Source organism: Pholis gunnellus (genome assembly GCF_910591455.1).
Source record: "Pholis gunnellus genome assembly, chromosome: 19".
Lineage (NCBI taxonomy): Eukaryota > Metazoa > Chordata > Actinopteri > Perciformes > Pholidae > Pholis > Pholis gunnellus.
Genome location: NC_136546.1, coordinates 7,342,329 through 7,361,528, shown reverse-complemented (window position 1 = coordinate 7,361,528; position 19,200 = coordinate 7,342,329). Strand labels below are relative to the sequence as shown.

At 40.1% G+C, this 19,200-nt stretch overlaps 2 protein-coding genes across 3 annotated transcripts; one reads left to right on the top strand and one right to left on the bottom strand.

The window, feature by feature from the left end:
* Window positions 1–14: 14 nt before the first annotated feature.
* On the bottom strand, window positions 15–10,544 carry gnpat (glyceronephosphate O-acyltransferase). The gene is made up of 17 exons (XM_079180588.1): window positions 10,403–10,544; window positions 9,425–9,616; window positions 8,481–8,657; window positions 8,264–8,393; window positions 7,867–7,994; window positions 7,624–7,699; window positions 7,313–7,464; window positions 6,484–6,614; window positions 5,983–6,221; window positions 5,797–5,895; window positions 4,780–4,956; window positions 4,597–4,676; window positions 4,326–4,466; window positions 3,916–4,015; window positions 3,705–3,798; window positions 2,224–2,285; window positions 15–2,135 (listed from the first exon to the last, which is right to left on the bottom strand). The coding sequence occupies exons 1-17, from the start codon at window positions 10,424–10,426 to the stop codon at window positions 2,092–2,094; spliced, it is 2,046 nt and encodes a 681-aa protein (XP_079036714.1). The 5' UTR covers window positions 10,427–10,544; the 3' UTR covers window positions 15–2,091.
* A 93-nt stretch (window positions 10,545–10,637) lies between these two features.
* On the top strand, window positions 10,638–14,621 carry fsaf1 (40S small subunit processome assembly factor 1). 2 transcript variants are annotated; one of them, XM_079179840.1, is made up of 9 exons: window positions 10,638–10,786; window positions 11,118–11,297; window positions 11,506–11,606; window positions 12,416–12,469; window positions 12,628–12,723; window positions 12,831–12,917; window positions 13,054–13,088; window positions 13,390–13,528; window positions 13,673–14,621. In XM_079179840.1, exons 1-8 carry the CDS (start codon window positions 10,720–10,722, stop codon window positions 13,526–13,528), a joined length of 759 nt encoding a protein of 252 aa, XP_079035966.1. In that variant the 5' UTR covers window positions 10,638–10,719; the 3' UTR covers window positions 13,673–14,621. The 2 variants fall into 2 exon arrangements, with proteins under 2 accessions (XP_079035966.1, XP_079035965.1); XM_079179839.1 differs by having other exon boundaries at window positions 12,407–12,469.
* Window positions 14,622–19,200: the final 4,579 nt, after the last annotated feature.

Below are 19,200 nucleotides of genomic sequence, written 5' to 3'. Positions count from 1 at the left end.
GCTTTTATCGACCTGTACAGTTTGTACTAAAAGGCACACACACACACACACACACACACAGTCACAAAGGAGTCAAATATTTAGACATTATACAGTATAAAAACCGTAGACGGTAGAGTTTGAATGACACGTTTTGACAGGCAGATTGTTGTTCTACAAACGTTTGTTAGCTGCAGAGCTACTTTGTAGTAAACTTTAAGTGTCAAAACATACAACTTTAGCGTCAGGCAAATTTGGCGATCAAAGAAAGCTGGAGGTGGCGTTTGTATTAATGTTGTGATCACTTGATTGTGAAGTGTGAGATTTCATAGGCTGGTTTCAAAATGGAAGATGAAGAACTTCAAAATTAGAGTTCTGCTTCTACACGCTGCTTCAACAGTTTTGGGGCTAACTTAGACTTCCATAGATATGACATAATGCCAGCTTTCCCATGTAAACACTGCCATCGACCAAACTGTGTCCATAGCACCACGTGTCGGGTTCTGACAGTTGGCATTTAATAAGACACATATTTTGAGCTAATGAAAACACATTCTTAGTTTCAGGTGATTATACAATAAAGAAAACATAGTTATGAAAATGGTATTCCATACCCCAAAATGCTACACAGTGGCCCTATAAAGAGGAGTATGTATATATTTCTTTAAGAGGGGTATCAAAAATGTTTTATCTCCAAAACTGGTATATTGGCAACAATAAAAAAATATTTCAAGCAACACCCAGCCCTACTTGGGGGGCCGGGAATTATAGCCAAGGACGCTAAATGTAACCTACGTTCTTGTCCGGTCAAAGTGCAAGTTAAGTGTGTTTTTCTGTCCAAAAGCTGCTCTGATAATTTCTATAAAACCCCAAACCCGTTGTAAATTACACAATTCTGAACAACATGTCTAATGTTATTCTTATGTTAACTAAGTCAACCTGAGCATTTCACCCATTGGTCTGATACTGTTAAGTCCGAACTTGTTATTCCTCCAGTTCGGTGGCATTTTATTAGCATTGTCTGAGTTTCTTTCAGCTACTGCTCATATTTTACATTATTTTGCCTTTCCTCCCTTCCCCTGTAACAAAACTACATCAAGTGTGTATCGCTTTGAATATAAATAAACTTTTATATAATCTGAATTCAAATCAGTAACTATTCTAGACTAGACTAGAAAATATATAAATTATCTGCAACCGTGAAACAAAACTTCAAACTTGTTCCTTTGGTGTAGCTGGTAGTGCTTCGGTATAACGAACTGCCATTTTTATATGGAGTCTGGCAACTATGCAACAGTAGTGTTACGCTTGTAGCTTTACCTCCACTGTGTAACCAAAGACGAATGAAGCTCTGTGTGTTGGCAAAAGGCCGGAGGGTGGCTTTAAATCCAACACTGACACCTTGAACAAGCTTTTCTTGAAGTAGGCATTGGCTCTGTGGCAAGTTCAACTCAAATATATAAACTCTTTCATTCAAACAGTGCAACAAGCTAAATCAAGTAACCAACCAAATCTTTACATCCACAGATTTTAAGCAACCTTTGTTGCACAAAAAAAGAAGAGAAAGCAGTATGTGGAAAGAGTGTTAGCATATAGCTCCACACCACAATGCATGAATACATTCATTAATGCTCAAAATGAGGGAGACAAGTCTAACAGCTAATAAAACAGACGGGCATGAAAAAGAATAACACAAAGAAAAGCCACACTGAGTGTTAGAGGATACTCGTCAGATGCATTAATGTGGAATGGCCACTACCCTGAGTGGAGTTGGCACATTCGGAAGCTTTCACGAGGCTGCTCGTAGCAAAAGGTCAGCTTTTCATAATGACGCAAAGAGCTCGCCTATAAACCTGCGCAGGCCTTACTCGTCATCTGCCTTCATTAACATGTAGAAAAGCTTTTTGTAATTGAAAGATCTGAGAGAGAGAAAAGAGGTGAGGAGAAGATAGTGAAATTAAAGAAAACTAATTAAGCTGTCACCAGGTGGCAATTCTTTCGTTTGGCTGAACCGGGCCGACCACGCAGAGAAGAGCCGAGACGTCGTTGGACGCAGGTAAAAGAAATGATGGACACTCCTCGATCCTCTTTTTGCCTAACGAGGTCGCTGAATTAGAGGCGAGCGACGACAGCTTTCTGAGTGGGCAGTTTTCCTCCTAGACAAAAGAGACACATTTGAGATGTGTTTTAAAAGTTTCTCGTAGAGCAAGAAAAGTTCATGTATTCGTGCTTTGTGTTTCTTACCGAGAGTGTCTTCCAGTGAGTTCACCATCACCTTGTTCACCTTTAACGTCCCCTGATCCACACTGGAGTAAAAACATTGAATGGTTATTATTAGTACGAAATCAAGTTTCAGTTCATGGGGACTATTTCTTTGCTTTCAGGGAGCTGCAGAGAAAAAGGTTAGCGGTGCGTTTTGTTGATTATCCAGAGTAAATAAAACCCAAACTATCTTCATGGCTGGATGCCATAAGAGGTAAGTGAAGAAAATATATGCGCTCTCTCTCTCTCTCTCTCTCTCTCTCTCTCTCTCTCTCTCTCTCTCTCTCTCTCTCTCTCTCTCTCTCTCTCTCTCTCTCTCTCTCTCTCTCTCTCTCTCTCTCTCTCTCTCTCTCTCTCTCTCTCTCTCTCTCTCTCTCTCTGCTTTACTGGCGTGAGTGTAACAAAGAATCTATTACCAAAGCATCAAGTAATGACAAAGAATGGGTAAAATACATAAAATCAAGACAACAGCAGAAACCATTGAACCCTTCCACTGTGTGTGGGGAAGACTTTGTAGCTGAGTGCTGATGTTATTAGTGTGTGTGTGTGTCTACATTAGACCCTCCATCATACAAAAAAATAGCATACATAATTCATATGAAATTATATAACAAAATCAATGATGCTTGGTGCTCAAACGGTCAAAATTGATGGACTCAGTTTCCTTGAAGTCAATTCTTTATGTTCAAATGTCAGCCATATTGCCCAGAGAATTCGTTAGTCGCTGCTGTTTACATTCCTTCTGATGCAAATTCCAAAAACGCACGACAGGAACGCACCGCTGTTCTTGTTTAGATTGTCGTGTTTTTCTTGTGTAGCAAAATGGGCTACAACTGCAATGTGTTGTTCAACACTGTAACGATAACAATAAATTACATTTAAAAATAAAAATCATTGAAGAGTGTTTTATGATGTACAGATTGTGATAAATAAATGTGATTGAATTGACACAAATGTACTAAAGAAACTCGCTTTTCATGACCAATGAATGAAATACTATTCACAGCTCAGTTAAACTACAGCTGAACAAATCACCTCAAACTTTAAACCTTCATGTAGGGGTGTCGCAATATACCGCTATAGACAATAACCGTGAAATATTGATATATTACACGTTCATAATACACATAATATATAAATAATCCAGCGCCTCTTACAGTTATGGTTACAGACTCTCTCCACCTTGATGCACTCGTATTTTGAGTGCAATTAATTTGCCAAAAATGAGACAATACACACAATAAACTATGTTAATATGATATATTGGATATAATGACTACTATGATCATACACTTGAAACCATTAACTAAGCTAAAGGGTATCACACCTTGTGTGGTATTAAATTCAGGGTGGTCTTCCCTCATTAATATGCGGTATAACGGTCATTAAAGTGTTGTATTTTCAGCTTGGATGTTGTATCAGAAGACAAACCAGGGACTCAAGAATGATCAAAACCAACACACCCTTTGATTTTCTGAACAGCTCCAAGTCTTAGAAAAGCAGCCAGAGAGTTTTTCTGAAGGTCAGACGACAACACTTCAGCGTGCCTGAGTCTACCTGGATAACACACAAAACACACAATTAGTACATTTTGTAGAGGGCCGAGGTGAAAAAAAATAATTTTGCCATAAAATGGCAGAAGTTATTTGAGAAACTTTTTAAGGAGGTAAAAACCTGCTAGAAGATGTTTGATGATGAATTTCCGGACGGCAGGAATAAACAGTTTTTCTGTCAGAGTCTCAGTGGCCTCTTCACACAGAAACCGGCACACCACCTGAAAACACACACACACACACACACACACAGACACACACACAGACACAGAGACAGACACAGACAAGTTTAAGTCCATGTAAGGATATAAATATATCAAGCGGTCAGAAAATACAGTGTGCAGAGTACACATGCAGTGTGAAAAACCCTGTTATTACACAGTGAGAAATATACTAATAAATGATCGGTTAGTTTTACAAATCTTTAATTTAAGTTTTACATACAAGTCAAAAATATCATATCAACTCAATGAAACCTCTACACAACTACCCTTCTGTATACAAAACATGTAACACGTGTGTCTCCCTCACCTGGTATCCTTGTAAGAAGGGATCCAGCATACTGATGAGGAAGGCCAGTGTTCTGTGTCCTCCGTCAGTTAACAGAACCTCCTGCTCGGTAACCTGCAGCGCTCCGGTCTTCACCAGCAGGTAGCAGGCCTCCTCAAAGTCCTGCAGAACACAGAGCGACATATGGAAGCTGTGGCCATGCAATCATGCATTTACAACAAAGTCATTCACTCTTCTACATTTTAGCCGACATTCATTTCAAGCACAACAGTATCTCAATGCTGCTCCTCACCTGCACTGTAGCTCCAGGGCAGAGGATGAACTCATTGGAAAACATGTTTCTTAGGAAGCTGAAACCGTTGAAGACCTCCTCTGCAAAACACAACATGATTAACATGCAGGAGGACCAGCCAATATGATATGTATGATAGTGTTAAAAGTCCTTAAAAAGTGTGTGTGTGTGTGTCAGTCTTACGTTTCTGGTTGGAGGAAGCCGCGTGGATGGCTGAGGCCAGCAGAGCCGGCCGAAGGAAGACGTGCAGCGCCTGGTTCCTGTAGGAGGCGCAGGAGAGTACGATGACCGCCTGGCTCAAGAGATTCTCTTCCGGAGTGACGGTGCTGTGAGGCTCCCCTGGCCCCACCGGTCCTCCTTCTTCAGTACAAAGTTCAAAGTCAGAAAATGCCACAACTGTTTCCATGCGTTGGTAACACTTAATTGTAACCTATTTAGTATGAATAAGCAGTATATAAACATTTAATAAATGAATGACAACTAAGTAAACGTGTTGACTAATCGTGTACGTTCATATAAACTTAGAATTGTCCTTTTATCTGCTTACAACTACATCATAGTGTGTTGTAAACCATTTATTAACTGTTTATATGGTGATTATAAATGCTAAATTACAGGGTTAAAGTTCAGTGTTTAACCAGAATTGCTTTTGCCTTTCAACCACAGTGACCGAGTAATCTTCCCGACTGAATTTAGACATTTAGAATGTTAGAAATGTCAAAGAGAACTGATAAATACAGAACATTTGGTAAAAAATAAATCGTAGATTTGTACATAACAAAAGTAGATGTGATGCTGCTGCAGTGTTTATTGATGTATATGTGCATGCTGGTACTGATTTTAATATTACCATTTAAGTGGGTTTCATTTTGAAATCTTATGTTCTACATTATATGTATTCTACTTCATCATATTTTTATATTTTGTTACATACAAGTGAGCTACATTTTCCATCTTATTTCATGTTCAATCTATTTTTTCACTAAAGCTCTTTCTGCTGCATTTCTTGTATGAAAGGTGATATACAAATGATGTGTAATGTTTTATTATTACTTTTTATTATTATCATTATTATTAAGTGACTGCTAGATGCTTTAAATGTACTCTGTAACCTCCTTTTATAAAGTTACTTGGATGTTACATGAAACAAAAAATGACACACATGAATGAAAAACAGAAATCAAAGCAACAAAGACAAACCTTGTTCCACTGCCAGCTGGACTTTTCCCTCACAGATCCTCACGAGACCTCGATGCAGGGAAAGACTGGAGGAAACTACTTCTGATGGAGTAATTTGGTCTAAAAGGAGAGAAAAACAACCCACTTCAGCACACAGAGAGACAGCAGTATGATTGTGAACACTTAAGTCGCGGGCTCAGTATGTACCAGGCCAGTGGAGGAAGGCTCCGTACTGCCGGGAGAGGTCTCTGAGCCACACGGCCTGTGCAGTGAGCTCGTCCAGTGCTATCCCCTGTTTGTGCCCCGCCGCCTGGTTCTGGAGCAGCAGGGAGGCCAGAAGGACCCACGGCTTCAGGACCATGTTCTCCTCCTGGGCCCGCACCAGCTTGTAGGCTGAGTCATTCACAAAGCTGTGGATGTCCTCCCCGGCCCTCCCAGGGATGTGTCTTGAATGGAAATATTACAGTTAATCCATGTTTTTAGTCCCATGAAAGAAGTAAAGCTAAAGTTCTGATCGCTAACACATTCGTTTAGATAATCAGCCCTACTAGAATAAAGAGCAGGCCTGAGGTGTTTACTGACAGTTTTCAAAAATGGATATATACATTTGAATGTGGAGATTTTGTATGAAGGCAGGCACAATACAAACATAAGATGCCTTATTGTTCTTTAAAACGACACACATCATTTAATGTTGAGATATCGTACCTGGGTACTAGGTTGAACTGGCGGCGGTTAACTCTGCCCTCGGCTAAACTTCTAACAGACACAGGTTGGCCAAAGTACACATGGATGCTGCCGTAGTCTTCACTGAGGACCTTTCTGGCTTTGAACAGACCCTACAAAAGGAAAGACGAACGAGAAAAGCAGATGAAGTGATGCGCAGAGAGCCGCATCTCAGCACATGCTGCAAATATGACTTATACACGTTTTGCAAAACAATAATTAGCAATTGTGTTTCCATTTATCTTTCATAAACAAGTCATGGGCTGGTTGCACAAAACACTTCAAGTTTTCTCCTCAAGTAGGAGGCTTATTTTCTTCTTAGCTGAGGGACTTACTTGAGGGTGTAGCACAGAATCCCTTAAAATAAACCCTTAGTTAAGGAAACTGGATATTGTCTGACCGTTGTTTTGTTTTTTCTGTTAACAAATTGGTGTTCATATAGTACGGGATCTTAAACCCTGAAGTGGGTCCAATCCATCACCCTACCCTGCAGACTCTCATCCTCTTGTTTTTACGGGAACTTCACAAGTGTTCAGCCGACGGGTAAGGGCGTTTGAAACTCGATGGATGACGCGTCACACACTGTTGCCATGAAATACCTTACCTGTTACTGACAGGAAAGATCCAGTGTTAATTGCAAAGGAGCTGGAAGAGCGCACCTGCGAATAGTAGAGTGATCCAACTGTAGACGGTCAGACAAACCATGAATTGACTGCCAGTCAAATTAAGTGTAAAATGACGTGCTCGTCGTTGAGCGTATCTTAACTTAAGGTGTTTTGTGTAATCGGCCACAGGCGTTTAAATGACTCACTGAAGTGGACTCCTTGGGTTTGGGAATACCCAACAGCTCTCTGGCATAAAGCGTCTCCTCTAAGATCCTCTCATAGCTGATGCTGACGGGGACCACCTGAACATCAAACACCTGGCCTTTAAGGAACGGATCCATGACTATATTCAACAGACCTGGGAGAGGACAGAAAGAAATGTGTCTAATCAGTTGCACCATAAAACACTACAACACATTATCGAACATGGGTCTCATAAAACATCCAACTGCAGATGTTTGACAGGTGTTTTATGTAAAGCTCGGAGAGTTTACAGTTGCTTTCGCTTTTACCTTACCCAACTTTGGAGTCAACGACTTGGACGTCCGGCTTCTGGTGCCCTCTAGGAAAAATTCAACTGGTGCAAATCCATTCTAAAAAATAAAACATCAATATGATAAAATGTTGCCGTCATTGTGAACTAATTGAAGAAAAGAGCTTTGCAGTACCATGAAAATGGCACGACTGCACGACCTTCGGACAAAAAAGGTCACTTCTTAACGGAGAAAATAGATTTAGGATGAAAGAAAGTTCTCCACACCTTGAGCATGGTCTTCACATACTCCGAGAAGACAGCCCAGTACAGCTTGTCTCCACCAAATGACCTCCGAATGAAGAAAGCTCCAGACATCCGGAGCATCTCGCCAACAAATTTCATCCCCATGAAGTCTGCAGGGACAAACACACTGTTGGTGTTTGTGCATATCGTGATGGTGTTGGACTGCATCATATTAAGTAGTGTTACTATTATTCTGCCCATAATTTGATTGAATTAAACTTTGGGAAAACTAAATATGCTTCAGTTGACACCAACTCTAGTAGGTATAGATTAAAAAAAATGCTATAATAAAGAACCAACACCTTTCTCAAACGGAGTCAAAAAACACTGCACATGATGTGCTTGTATCTCGGTGTATCTTGCTCGTTTCCGTGCTTACCCATGCCGGCAGCAATGACAGGCAGAGTCAGGTCGTAGGTGTACAGGAGGTATGACATCAGCAGGAAGTCCATGTAACTGCGGTGACTGGGTAACAGGACGACCGGGTGCTCCTGAATGGCCTGCTGGAGCTAACGACACAGCAAAGAAGAGATGAGGTGTGTACGTGTCATCTTTTCACTCACACTCTGTTCTTGGTGTCACATGTGTATTCTCACCCTCTGGATGCCCTCTTCGTTGACACAGATGCTCCTGAACAAGGATTTGAAGACCTTGCTGAGCGTGAAGGCAAAGAAGCGAACGGTGCTGAGCTGCAGAGAGTGAGCCATCTCCTCCACGATGGCTGACGCCTCGTCCTGGACGTCATCAGTCTCCCTGCCCGTCTCTTTGGAAACCTTGACCATTCAAAATAAAATGCTCAGTTAAAACAATAAGACCGCTTAATAAAAGAAATAATAAAAATGTGAATATTTGACATCTTAATACCAGAACATGGGACTCTTTTTCTACTTTGTAGTTTGACAGCTTCCAGTTCTTTACGGTCATATGCACAACAATTACAGAGAGACAGTTGTTGGCGATACACATTTTTGATCTCAGGCTCCCTCCAACAATGCTCATTAAATATAAAATGAAAATTAAGCGAGTGCAGAATTTAAAATATAGGGATGAAATAAAACATGTAAAATAAAATAATATATATTTGTTATGGTAGAAAGGTGTACAGTAATGGCGAAATGATTAAACTGGTATATGCTGTGTACTTGCAAATAAAAAAGGTAATAGCCATTTTTGTTCTAAATTAAAATCTACTTTCTGTTAATTAGTTATGAAAATGTACATGTCTGTACTAATATGAAATATGGTTTATTAATTAAACCTACCATTGATACAACTGTATGAATTGTTTTCTCTATAAGCTGATAAATAAATAAATGTCATCGCTATAAAGAGAAGAACAAAGTTTATTAATTATCGTCTACTGTACGAGTCTGTGCCGAAATCCTGACGATGAAGCCCTCAAGTCACTAAATCACTAATAACTAAAGAGAAAAGGGCACTTCTCTTAACTAACCAGCCAACTTTTAAGTGTAATCTTGAGGCCATTGTCCATCAGGCATTACCAGAATATCAACCAACTGTCAGTCCACCTCAGCCTCACCTGATTGATGACATAGTGTAGTTGATCGGACTGGAGCACCATGCTCTTCAGCATGCTGGATTTACAGGGTGCCACGCCTTTATAGAAAAGCGGAGTGTAACACCTGAGGGCGTATCTCAAGTCGCTGGAGTTCCTCCTCTCTTCCAAAATGTCCTCAAATTCATCTCTCTTCTTTAGCATAGGGTCTCTATGCTATTAAAAACAAGAATCAGAACATATATCCACATTTCTTAGTTGTGCATTTCTGAAACCATAACGTGTTTTCACATATTGTTGAGAAATTCACGGTACCAAAATGAAAAGAAGTAATAGAAATGCTTGTTCTGCATTTTTAGAGTAAAGCCCTGGATTTCACCGCTCTGTGACACTTGAGATTTGAATATAAAAACACCTGATTAGTTGACCAAATATTGACACGGTGCACACTTTAGGGCACCAGTCTCTGACCAGTTATATCAAAATGTGTGATCCTTTCTGTGGTGTAAGAAAGCATGAGCCTTATTTAGATAGGATCACAAAAAAAGTAGAGTAGCAAAAATACTGCTTTCAAAGTCCTGTTATAATGTAATAATTGTACCTTGTAGGTGTAGCTAACTGCGTTTTATCAGTTTAATCCATAACAATACTTCATTTGTTACATTTTGTATGTCAAACTTTCGAAAGTAACCAGTAGTTTGATTATTAAAATAACTACGGAGAAGTAAAAAGTGCAATATTTGATCATGCAAAATGTAGGCATTTACTGCAGTGTGACATAATTTAAGGCAGGAAATACGTGTATTATTTAACAGTGAACGTCGCAAAGCAAAACACAAAATTGCCAAATTAAATACCCCTTTACTGTTCGCTGTTTTGTTACACACGTGTGAAATCCGGCTTAATCTGTTTGAGTGTAATGTAAAATAGTGTGCACTGAGATACAGCAAAGAGCTTGTCAAGTTAGCTTAGCCATCACCAAGCAAAGCAACGCATACATACCGAATAAACAACGCCGGATGCCATTCTTTGTCACAATTTACAAACTCATACACACTGCGACCACTGAACTTATACGTTCACGGATGTGTGTGCGGTTCTTCCCTCTTGATATGTAAATACGTTAAGTTGTTAACAGGAGAACTTCTCATGGGCGTACTAACTGGCATGTCAGTGGCATTTCCGCAACTACGGTAGCCGTAAAGGATCAACCATCGCCACACGTGCTTACGTTCCATGTTGTGAAACGGCTGTTCTCGTTGAGTCCCGAGAATTAAGAACTATTTTTGCTTTTATCCTGTTTCTACCACTAGCTTGAAATGAACGGAAAGGAAGACGGAGATTGTCTGTCTCTCGAGCACATTTTGGATAAACTTTACGAGTTTGGTAAGTGCTGATAGCTACCATTCTAAGGTATGCTAGTAAACCTAGCATACCTTACAATGCTGGTGTTGTCTGTTCATTCTAGCTAGCTTATTTGGTTTGTCGTAAAGGTGATTGTCTAGTGAATCCAGCGTCTAATGCAATCCAATATTACAACAATGCTCTTGGCAGAGTTGTCATGTTGTGTTGCTTAGATTGTATTAATGTGTATTTACAGAGAAATGCTGATATCATATTCAACTTTTGATGATGTTCAGAGCACATATAAGTTGATCATGTTTACCAAAACGTTGCAGGGACTTGAATGAGATTTTGTTGTTGACTGATGTTTCAGATGATGGACCAGCCTCAAAAAAGAAGCTCAAGTCTCAGAAGAAGAAAAAGAGAAAAAGATGTGAGGAAGAGGAAGAAGAGGAGTTCCCTGCAGCCGAGGTCATCTGCAGTGACTCTGAAGACAACCGAGTACATGTTGGAGCCGACCACCCGCAGCAACAACCGAAGACTGAGCAAACAGGTGGGCAGCATAGCTACAAGCTGAGAAACAACCCCACGCGCATGTGATAGATAGATCTATAATGTTCGGGTTTAGCATCCGTACATGTGCACAGCTGTCGCTATAATATGTTTTCAAGCTCTCTCCTCCTCTGGCCTCCTCATCTCACCCCATTCATTTCATTGACGCCTCCTTTTCTCGTTGGTTTAACGTGTCGTGTCTCGTTCAGCTCCAACCATCCAGCGGGAGAGCCAGGTGAAGGTTGTAACATTTCAGGACCCCAGAAAGAAACCGAGAACCAAGCAGACTACAGCACCCGACAAAATGCCTGTAAGTCTATCCTGCTTTAGCTCACCGTGTACACCCGTCATACAAAATATGTGTAACGGTTCAGCTTAGACTAATGCATAGCGTAGCATATTGGAAAATGTGCATCCGTAATAGTGTTTCAGAACCATTACATTGTTTTATTCAACCAAATATTTAAAAATAAATTCAGTCAACACAAAAATCATTAAATCCTAACATTTGAGAAGCTGGAATCAACAAACGTTTGACTTTTTTTGCTTAAAAAATGTTAATATGATTAATAAAAAAAAAGAAATAACAGAATTTTAGCAGAGATCATCTGTTTTCATCCAATTCTATTGACAAATTGAATTGAAATGATCCAGACTTTAAAATGTTGCACCCATCTGCACTGAGAAAATGAGCAGCCATTTGCACTGCATTTCATATGGTGTGTTGCTTGTCAGGTGATACACTATTTGCAGAAAGGGAAGTTTTGCTGTTGCACTGAATATATTGCTTCACAGGATTGATCAGTGGCGATGACGCTCACAGTTTTCTGGCCAGTTAAATGGTGGAGGGAGTGACGTGAATTTTCATTTGCAAGACACGTGACAACATCCTCTTCCTCTGCAACATGAAGCTACACAGTTAATGGCAAATGTGGTCTCTCACTCACTAGCACTGACATTTTGAAAGCTAACCCCTTCCATGCTGCTGTGTGACCTTTAGTCAACCGCCTCTGTTTATGTTCTTCTTGTCACCGTCCATTCTCTTCACTTTCCCTCTCCCCTTGTCTTCGTCGCCGACGCCTTTTGGTTATGTGCCGTCCTCACTTCAAGGCCCTTCAGAAGATGACCGAGGAGGAGGAAAGCAGCCAGCTAGAAGACCTCAACTTGGAAAAGGTGACAGTTTTACCAAAATGTACTGTATGTGTTGCATTGTGTGAATTGATTCTTCTCATGGCTTCATGTAGTAGCTGCCTCGCTGTGTGGACATTGTTGCTTAGCCCACTGTATCGCCGTGACGTGTTTGGCTTTATACTGTATTTGTTTGGCACCAGGCTCGTCTTGAGGTCCATCGGTTTGGAATCACAGGCTACAAGAAGGAGCAGCAGCGTGTTTTTGAACAGGACAGAGCGGTCATGCTGGGAGCCCGAGTAAGGAAAACAGCTTCTCTAAAGTCCTGTGCCTAATTTAATTAGCACCGCAGCCTTGTTGGTAGCAAAGTGACCAATTCACGAGTTAATTATTGTCTCCTAATCAGCCTCCCAAGAAGGACTACGTCAACTACAAGATGATGCAGCAGCAGATCAAAGAGAAGAAGCAGAAAGCAAAAGCGGAGGTTCAGCCGGTAAGAGCTGCACCTACAATCAGTCTGGAGTTTAATTCAAACGGCTCCTGCTGTACTTGTATTATAAGCAGATGTATTTTGTTATTTAAATCATACTCCACCTGTTTTTATTATTCCCTGTATTGTTGCTTCGTAGGACTTGAAGAAAAAGAAGAAGCCGAGTAATCAGAGGTGGGTGAGGCGGCTCCTCTGAATATATCTGTAAACATCTCCACTAGGTTTGGATACGTGGAGATCACGTGGCAGTAGAGTATTGAAACCTACATTTAATTTGGAAGAGACGCGCTTAATCTGTGTCCTTGATTCTGTATTCTATTAAGATATTGTACATGCAGTAATTATCTGAGTAGTTCTCGTGAGCACATCGCATTCTTCATTTAAAAAAAAGAATCATCATTTATGGATGGGAAATACAGCACTAGTATACTGAGTGGTTGAAACCTGTGTTTGACTGTGCTGCCATCTCCACCAGGGCCAAGAACAAGAAGGTGTCCTCTAGTACTGGTTCCGGCTCGGCCCCCTCGGGTCAGGTGGGCCGCTTCAAGAACGGCATGCTGATCCTCAGCTCCAAGGAGATCCAGAAAATCAAAGGCAACAAGAAACGCAAATAGGTGAGTGTGTTTTTGTACCTAATAGCTAATGATCTAAAAGGAATTAGGAGATGTAGTGCCCCACAGTTTGGACACTTACTGGTCTTCACTTCAGAGTTGAGGGTTAATGTTTCATGGTTGAAATATGCGTGTTTGTGTTTGCAGGTGAGCCTCCCAGGATGGAAAAACATCAGCCGACCAGAGAAAGAACTGGCTTCCAGAGACCGTCAGTGACTCATCTTACTGCAGGACTGTTTGCAGTGATATGAGGAAGAGCAAGAGAGCCGAACACAACGTGAGCTGTCGGGCTGATTTCCAGAGGACTTGTCTGTCGTGAAATATAAGACGTTGTTTCTGGAGACAGGAGTCCACTTTACCGATCCTCAAAACGGACCCTGAACGGGCAACGGTGGCGGGACGTAAATGCACGACACCGGAGACCTTGGTCAAATCATGTTCCATCACAGTTAATTTATTTTCTTTTTATAAATGACCCGAAAAACAAAAGAAGACATTTGCGTTTCTTGTGTTTTTACACGGTAAAGGTTTTTAAATAATGCAGTTACAATGCATTTCTCATATACAAACCATGTAGTCGTACAAAACATTTACATTAGCAGGAAGGGAAGGGATCATAACAGTACAGATGGGGGTAATTATCTTAAAAAAAAAAAAAAAAGCAATGTACACACAAGTTACTCCTGGCAGATGTTTTCGTGTAGAAACCTACAGACAGACATGAGAGAGTTGTTTTCCTCCCTTTTATAAACCCTTCATTTATGTAAACGACTTCTTCACAGCCTCCAGAAGCTGCGTTGGAGGTGAAAACATTGCAGATCTTTACAGATTTCATTTTGTTAAAGAGAAAACTGATGGATTTTGAGCGGCAATGACAATGGCGAAACAAGAGGTGTAATCTGGCAGTGTGCGGCAGGGGTGAGGTCACAAAATCTCACACCGGGTTGTTTTATTTTTTTTGAAGCAGCTTTTGTGTTATTTATACATTTTAAAGAAGAAGAAACGGCACAAAGAAATATGAAGCTCATCTGCAGCACATTGTTTCAAGCTGTAAGCAAAGCCGTGTTTTTGTGTTTTCTTTTTGAAAACCATCAACCTGTGGCAATAAACCATAGACAAAATATATATATATATATATATATATATATATATATATATATATATATATATATATATATATATATATATATATATATATATATATATAATCAGGAGCCATTCAACCTTTAGAGTGAACAAATTGAAGAGGGCAATATACAAAAGAAAATAAATATGCAATTAAATATATCTACACACTTTATAGAGTAAATAAATCTGCAATTCTTTAAGTTAAACAGCGTACAGCGGTGACATGCTCTTTTCCCCAGCACCGTATCTTGAAGTTAAATTAAATCTCACATTCATGGGTGGGTAAGTGTTGGGGTAAAGGGACATGTCATACAAGCACTCTTACAATACCATATCTAGACAGGAGTGACTACAATGTGACTCTTTTTAAAATATGTGAATTTTGCCACAAAAAAAGTATTGTTTTGATATGAATTTAAGAAATAACTTGTTTGCGGAAAAGAAAAGGCGTAACCTCATTTTACCTGATACACTGTCGGACTCCTTGAACCTCCACCTAACACCTTTTAGCTTCTATTCCCTGCAGTCATGATTTCCTCTGCACCATTTTTGACATCAACACAGCCCGCAGACATGTAACCCCAAATCATCCAGACTCTCCGTTGAAGGAAAAGCATCCCCTCTGGTTGTGTGATAGATGTCTCACTTTGCCTGCGGGCCTAGAATCTATTCCTGGTTACGGCAAAAGTCCGTCTCGGGGGGGGCAGGTTGCTCGCCTGGTGTGGAAGTTTGGGAGGGCGGTCAGAGCTGAGCGACCTCACGTGCCGCAGATATAGACCGTGGGTGAAAAGCTGGCAGTCTGGGGCACGTCAGGATAAACTCTCCTTCGGGTGACGTTTGCTTTCTGGGTCGGGAGAAACTGGTACAAGTCCTGACTTTGACACTGATGGTGCATTCATGTCATGTGGGAAAGATGGTAAGCGTAGGCCTAGTTTCAGCTGGTAGAGCATATACACAATGGCAATTGAAATTCAAATAAAACTATTTTCATATGGCTTTTATTGTCTGGATTTATTGGTAGCAATGAAATGCTTTATTAAAGCTTTTTTTGACCACTTGGGAGGCATCAGATATAAAGGTGTGATAACACTAACGTCACCTTTTAAATCGATGTGGTAAACTTATTAGCAAACAGTTGTTTATTTACACACCCAGCTGACATTTAGCAACATTATCATTCATCTGGAGCTGGGTTTTTGGCCCACAGACAAATGTAGTGAAAATATCTCTCTTTTAGCTCTAATTTTGGTCTCTACCAACTCCTTTGGGAAATATCTGACTCTTTAGCTGCTCAATGCTTCACCAGCTAGTCGCTAACTGTGCCTGTCTGTCTGTGTACAGTTCATCAAATCAGTAAAGTTAAAGAAAACTAAGAGGCTAGAATGCTCCGTAAAGATGAGAACTGCAGAGCCGGTGAATAGTTCTCTACGAGTGATTCACATTACACATTTGATCAACTGTTGTTGTAAAAAAATATAGATGTAAAAGAAATCTTTCCCACGTCATTTGAATGCAGCATCAGGTGCAAACAGCTTTGATTCGTATATAAATACATCATCCCATCCTCATCTCCCAAAGAGGCTCAATCATTATTCTTCCGTAGTATTTCTTACATATTCTTTAAAGGACATAAAATGAACCCAAATTCAAATATAATACCTTATAATAATACTCTAATGCTCTACAGTTAAATACATTCTCCCCCCCAAAAAAAATACCAACAAATGTTGCCGTGTTTCTGTTGTATTGAAAATAGACCTAATTAATTCCAGTAAGAAAGGCCTTCTTTAATTTATAGTATATATAGTATTCAGTCACCTGGCATATTTAAAGTTTGTTGTTGAACTGAGAATTTCAAATAAATTGGGTAATTGCTGCCTGCGATCATAAAAAAGTGAAACTATAAATGACTGCTGTTCTATGTCCCTGATTAGATGCGTGAGATAGTTGACGATACAAGTAAGATCGTAAGATAGTAAGAGCAAAATGATTGCCGACATTTTGTTTAAAAAGTCAGCGATTTAAAGGTATGAAATCACAGTCGGGTATTATGAAACAGTGAATTAATCCTGTTGTTGCCACCATCCACCAGCAGAGGGCAACCTGTCGTAGCAGTTGGCTTTAACGTCACTCATTGCGAAGACACGGCACACTATTTACAATACAGCTTCAGATATCTTGTAAACTTGTTTGACGCTTAATCCATGCTTAATATCTCACATTATAGTCATAACTCACATATGTACATTTGTTTGTTGTTTTCCATTCACACATAAGCCCAATCTTTGTATGGCAGGTGTGTCTAATAACTTCTCTCTCACACAACATTATAGGGAGTAGAAATATTTCAGATATTGTAGTAAAGATGAAATAAATGAGCAAACTTCTCCGTCCTCTGCTGCATTAGTCGTGAAATATACATGGGTGCTGTACGTTAAAACAACATCTTATGTCCGGAGTCACAGTGGTTTGGTTGGATTTTAAAGCCGCTGCCGAATCCAATCCCTGATGAGAAATGCAGCAGCAAGCGTGGCTTCACCTGATGTGACTTTTCAAGATCATCTTCAGCGCGACACATTAAAGGGGCCTGACAGAGGTTCTACAGAGAGACTGGGAGATGAGCACAGAATAGAAAGTACCAATGCGACAACCAACACTTTTTCTCCTCTCATTTTGATATATTATAGTAGCTGTTGGTCTTGTGAGGTTTGGCTCAGCTCCATTTAATGTCAGCGATTTGGGACATTTATTCCTCAAGGTGAAATCATGTCCTCGTGAGTCAGAGTGAATACAGAGCCTGGGAGAGGCTGCAGGGGAAACGGCAAGGCAGGGAATGCTCCTGTAGGCAATTAATCGGCCTCGTTCCCGCACTTTGGTTAATTTAACAGACAAGTTGGTACATAATGTTGTAGTTGACCAAATTAACACAATCTCCAAAATTGCTTTAAATGCTGCAGGCATATTTTAACCTCAAACCTCACTGACATGCTAGTGGTTTTGTATGCTGCTCAGTCAAATAGCATTAACAGAACTTAATCTTAAATTCCAGTGGAGGAAAAAAAAAAAGCCAAATATGTCAGTGCCAGTGTCTGTGTCAATAGTTCAATATTTTGTTAAATACACTTATTAGATAAGAGGAACAACACCACCCTCATGTCTCTAGCATAAATATTAAACTACATCCAGTCGCCACTTAGCTTAACTTAGCATAACGAGTGGAGTGCTCTGACCGAAGGAAACTAAATCTGCCAGCAGCTCTAAATATAACTGTATAATATGTTATATCTCATTTGTTTAACCCTTATAAATAATATCATAAAACAAGTGTCCTTCCAAAAATAAAGAAACTATTCCTTTAATCTCTTTAAGTGGCAAAATGGTGCATGAGAGTTTGCTGCTCTCCTTATCTGGTCTCTGGTGAGTCTCTCTCTTTTATTCTACCACTTGAGGCAGATAGACACTGTGAGTGGTCAATAGCACTCCACCAGAAACTAAATTCCTCCCTTCTTAAAAAGACAATGACCTGCCACTTCAAAATGACACAACCAATCCGCACGGAGACACCACTGAAATGCAGCAAAATGAATTTACCACTTTAAGGTTGCAAAATGAAACATTTCCCCTGCAGACTATGCTTTGCATATCTGTCACATTACTGAAAAAAATGAAATGGAATCGAGCCCAATCCTTCCCAGCTTTCGATCTCAGCGTGTAAACCTCTTTGAAAACAGCACCAAAACAATCTTTATGCCTTTTTGTATGCGAAAGACAAGAAGGGAAAACCAGAAAAGGCTGAGAGAAACTGAGAGAAAAAAGTGTGGACTGAATGTGTAGCTTTTAAATATTCCATGAGGGAAACATGCCGCGGTGCCACTACAACTCCTATATAAGACTCTCTTCATCTAGTTTTACCTCGTGAGCCGTAAAGACATGTATGAGAGAGAAGCGGCGCAACAACAAGCGCTGCTGAATCGTTTCCCCCTCGCTTACTGGAAGCACCTTGTTGTCCTGGACTTTTTTTTAAAAACTGATTGTGATGCTATTTTCTGATGGTACATCTTACATTTAATCATAAAGCTTAGACATTCTCAAATAGAGAAATTAAAAGGACGATATTGTTTCACTGCACAGTGTGGGAATCTTCACCATTGGTTCTGTCAAAGTGAGAGAGATTAGTTTAGTCTCAGGACTTGAGGAGAAATTTCAGGCTGTATTTTCCTTCTTGTTAACATTTTTTTGCGAGGTACAATAACATAAATGATGGCAGTTCATGGGGCAAACACTGGGATATAAAAAAAAGTATGGCAATCCAGTCATCTCTCTGTAGTGATGTCCACAAGCTTCAATCATTGTATTAAGAGCCAATAACAACCCAGATTTTATTCTTTCCTCCCAAATGATGGAGCGGTGTCTCACATTGAAGTGTATCCAAGACAAAGGGCACCTTGAGAAGAATGGGAGACGGGTAAATCCCATCTGACGTGACTGGAAAAGGTCCATGTGGGAGCGAACTGCATATGACATCGTTGGTTTGTATCCAGGGCACG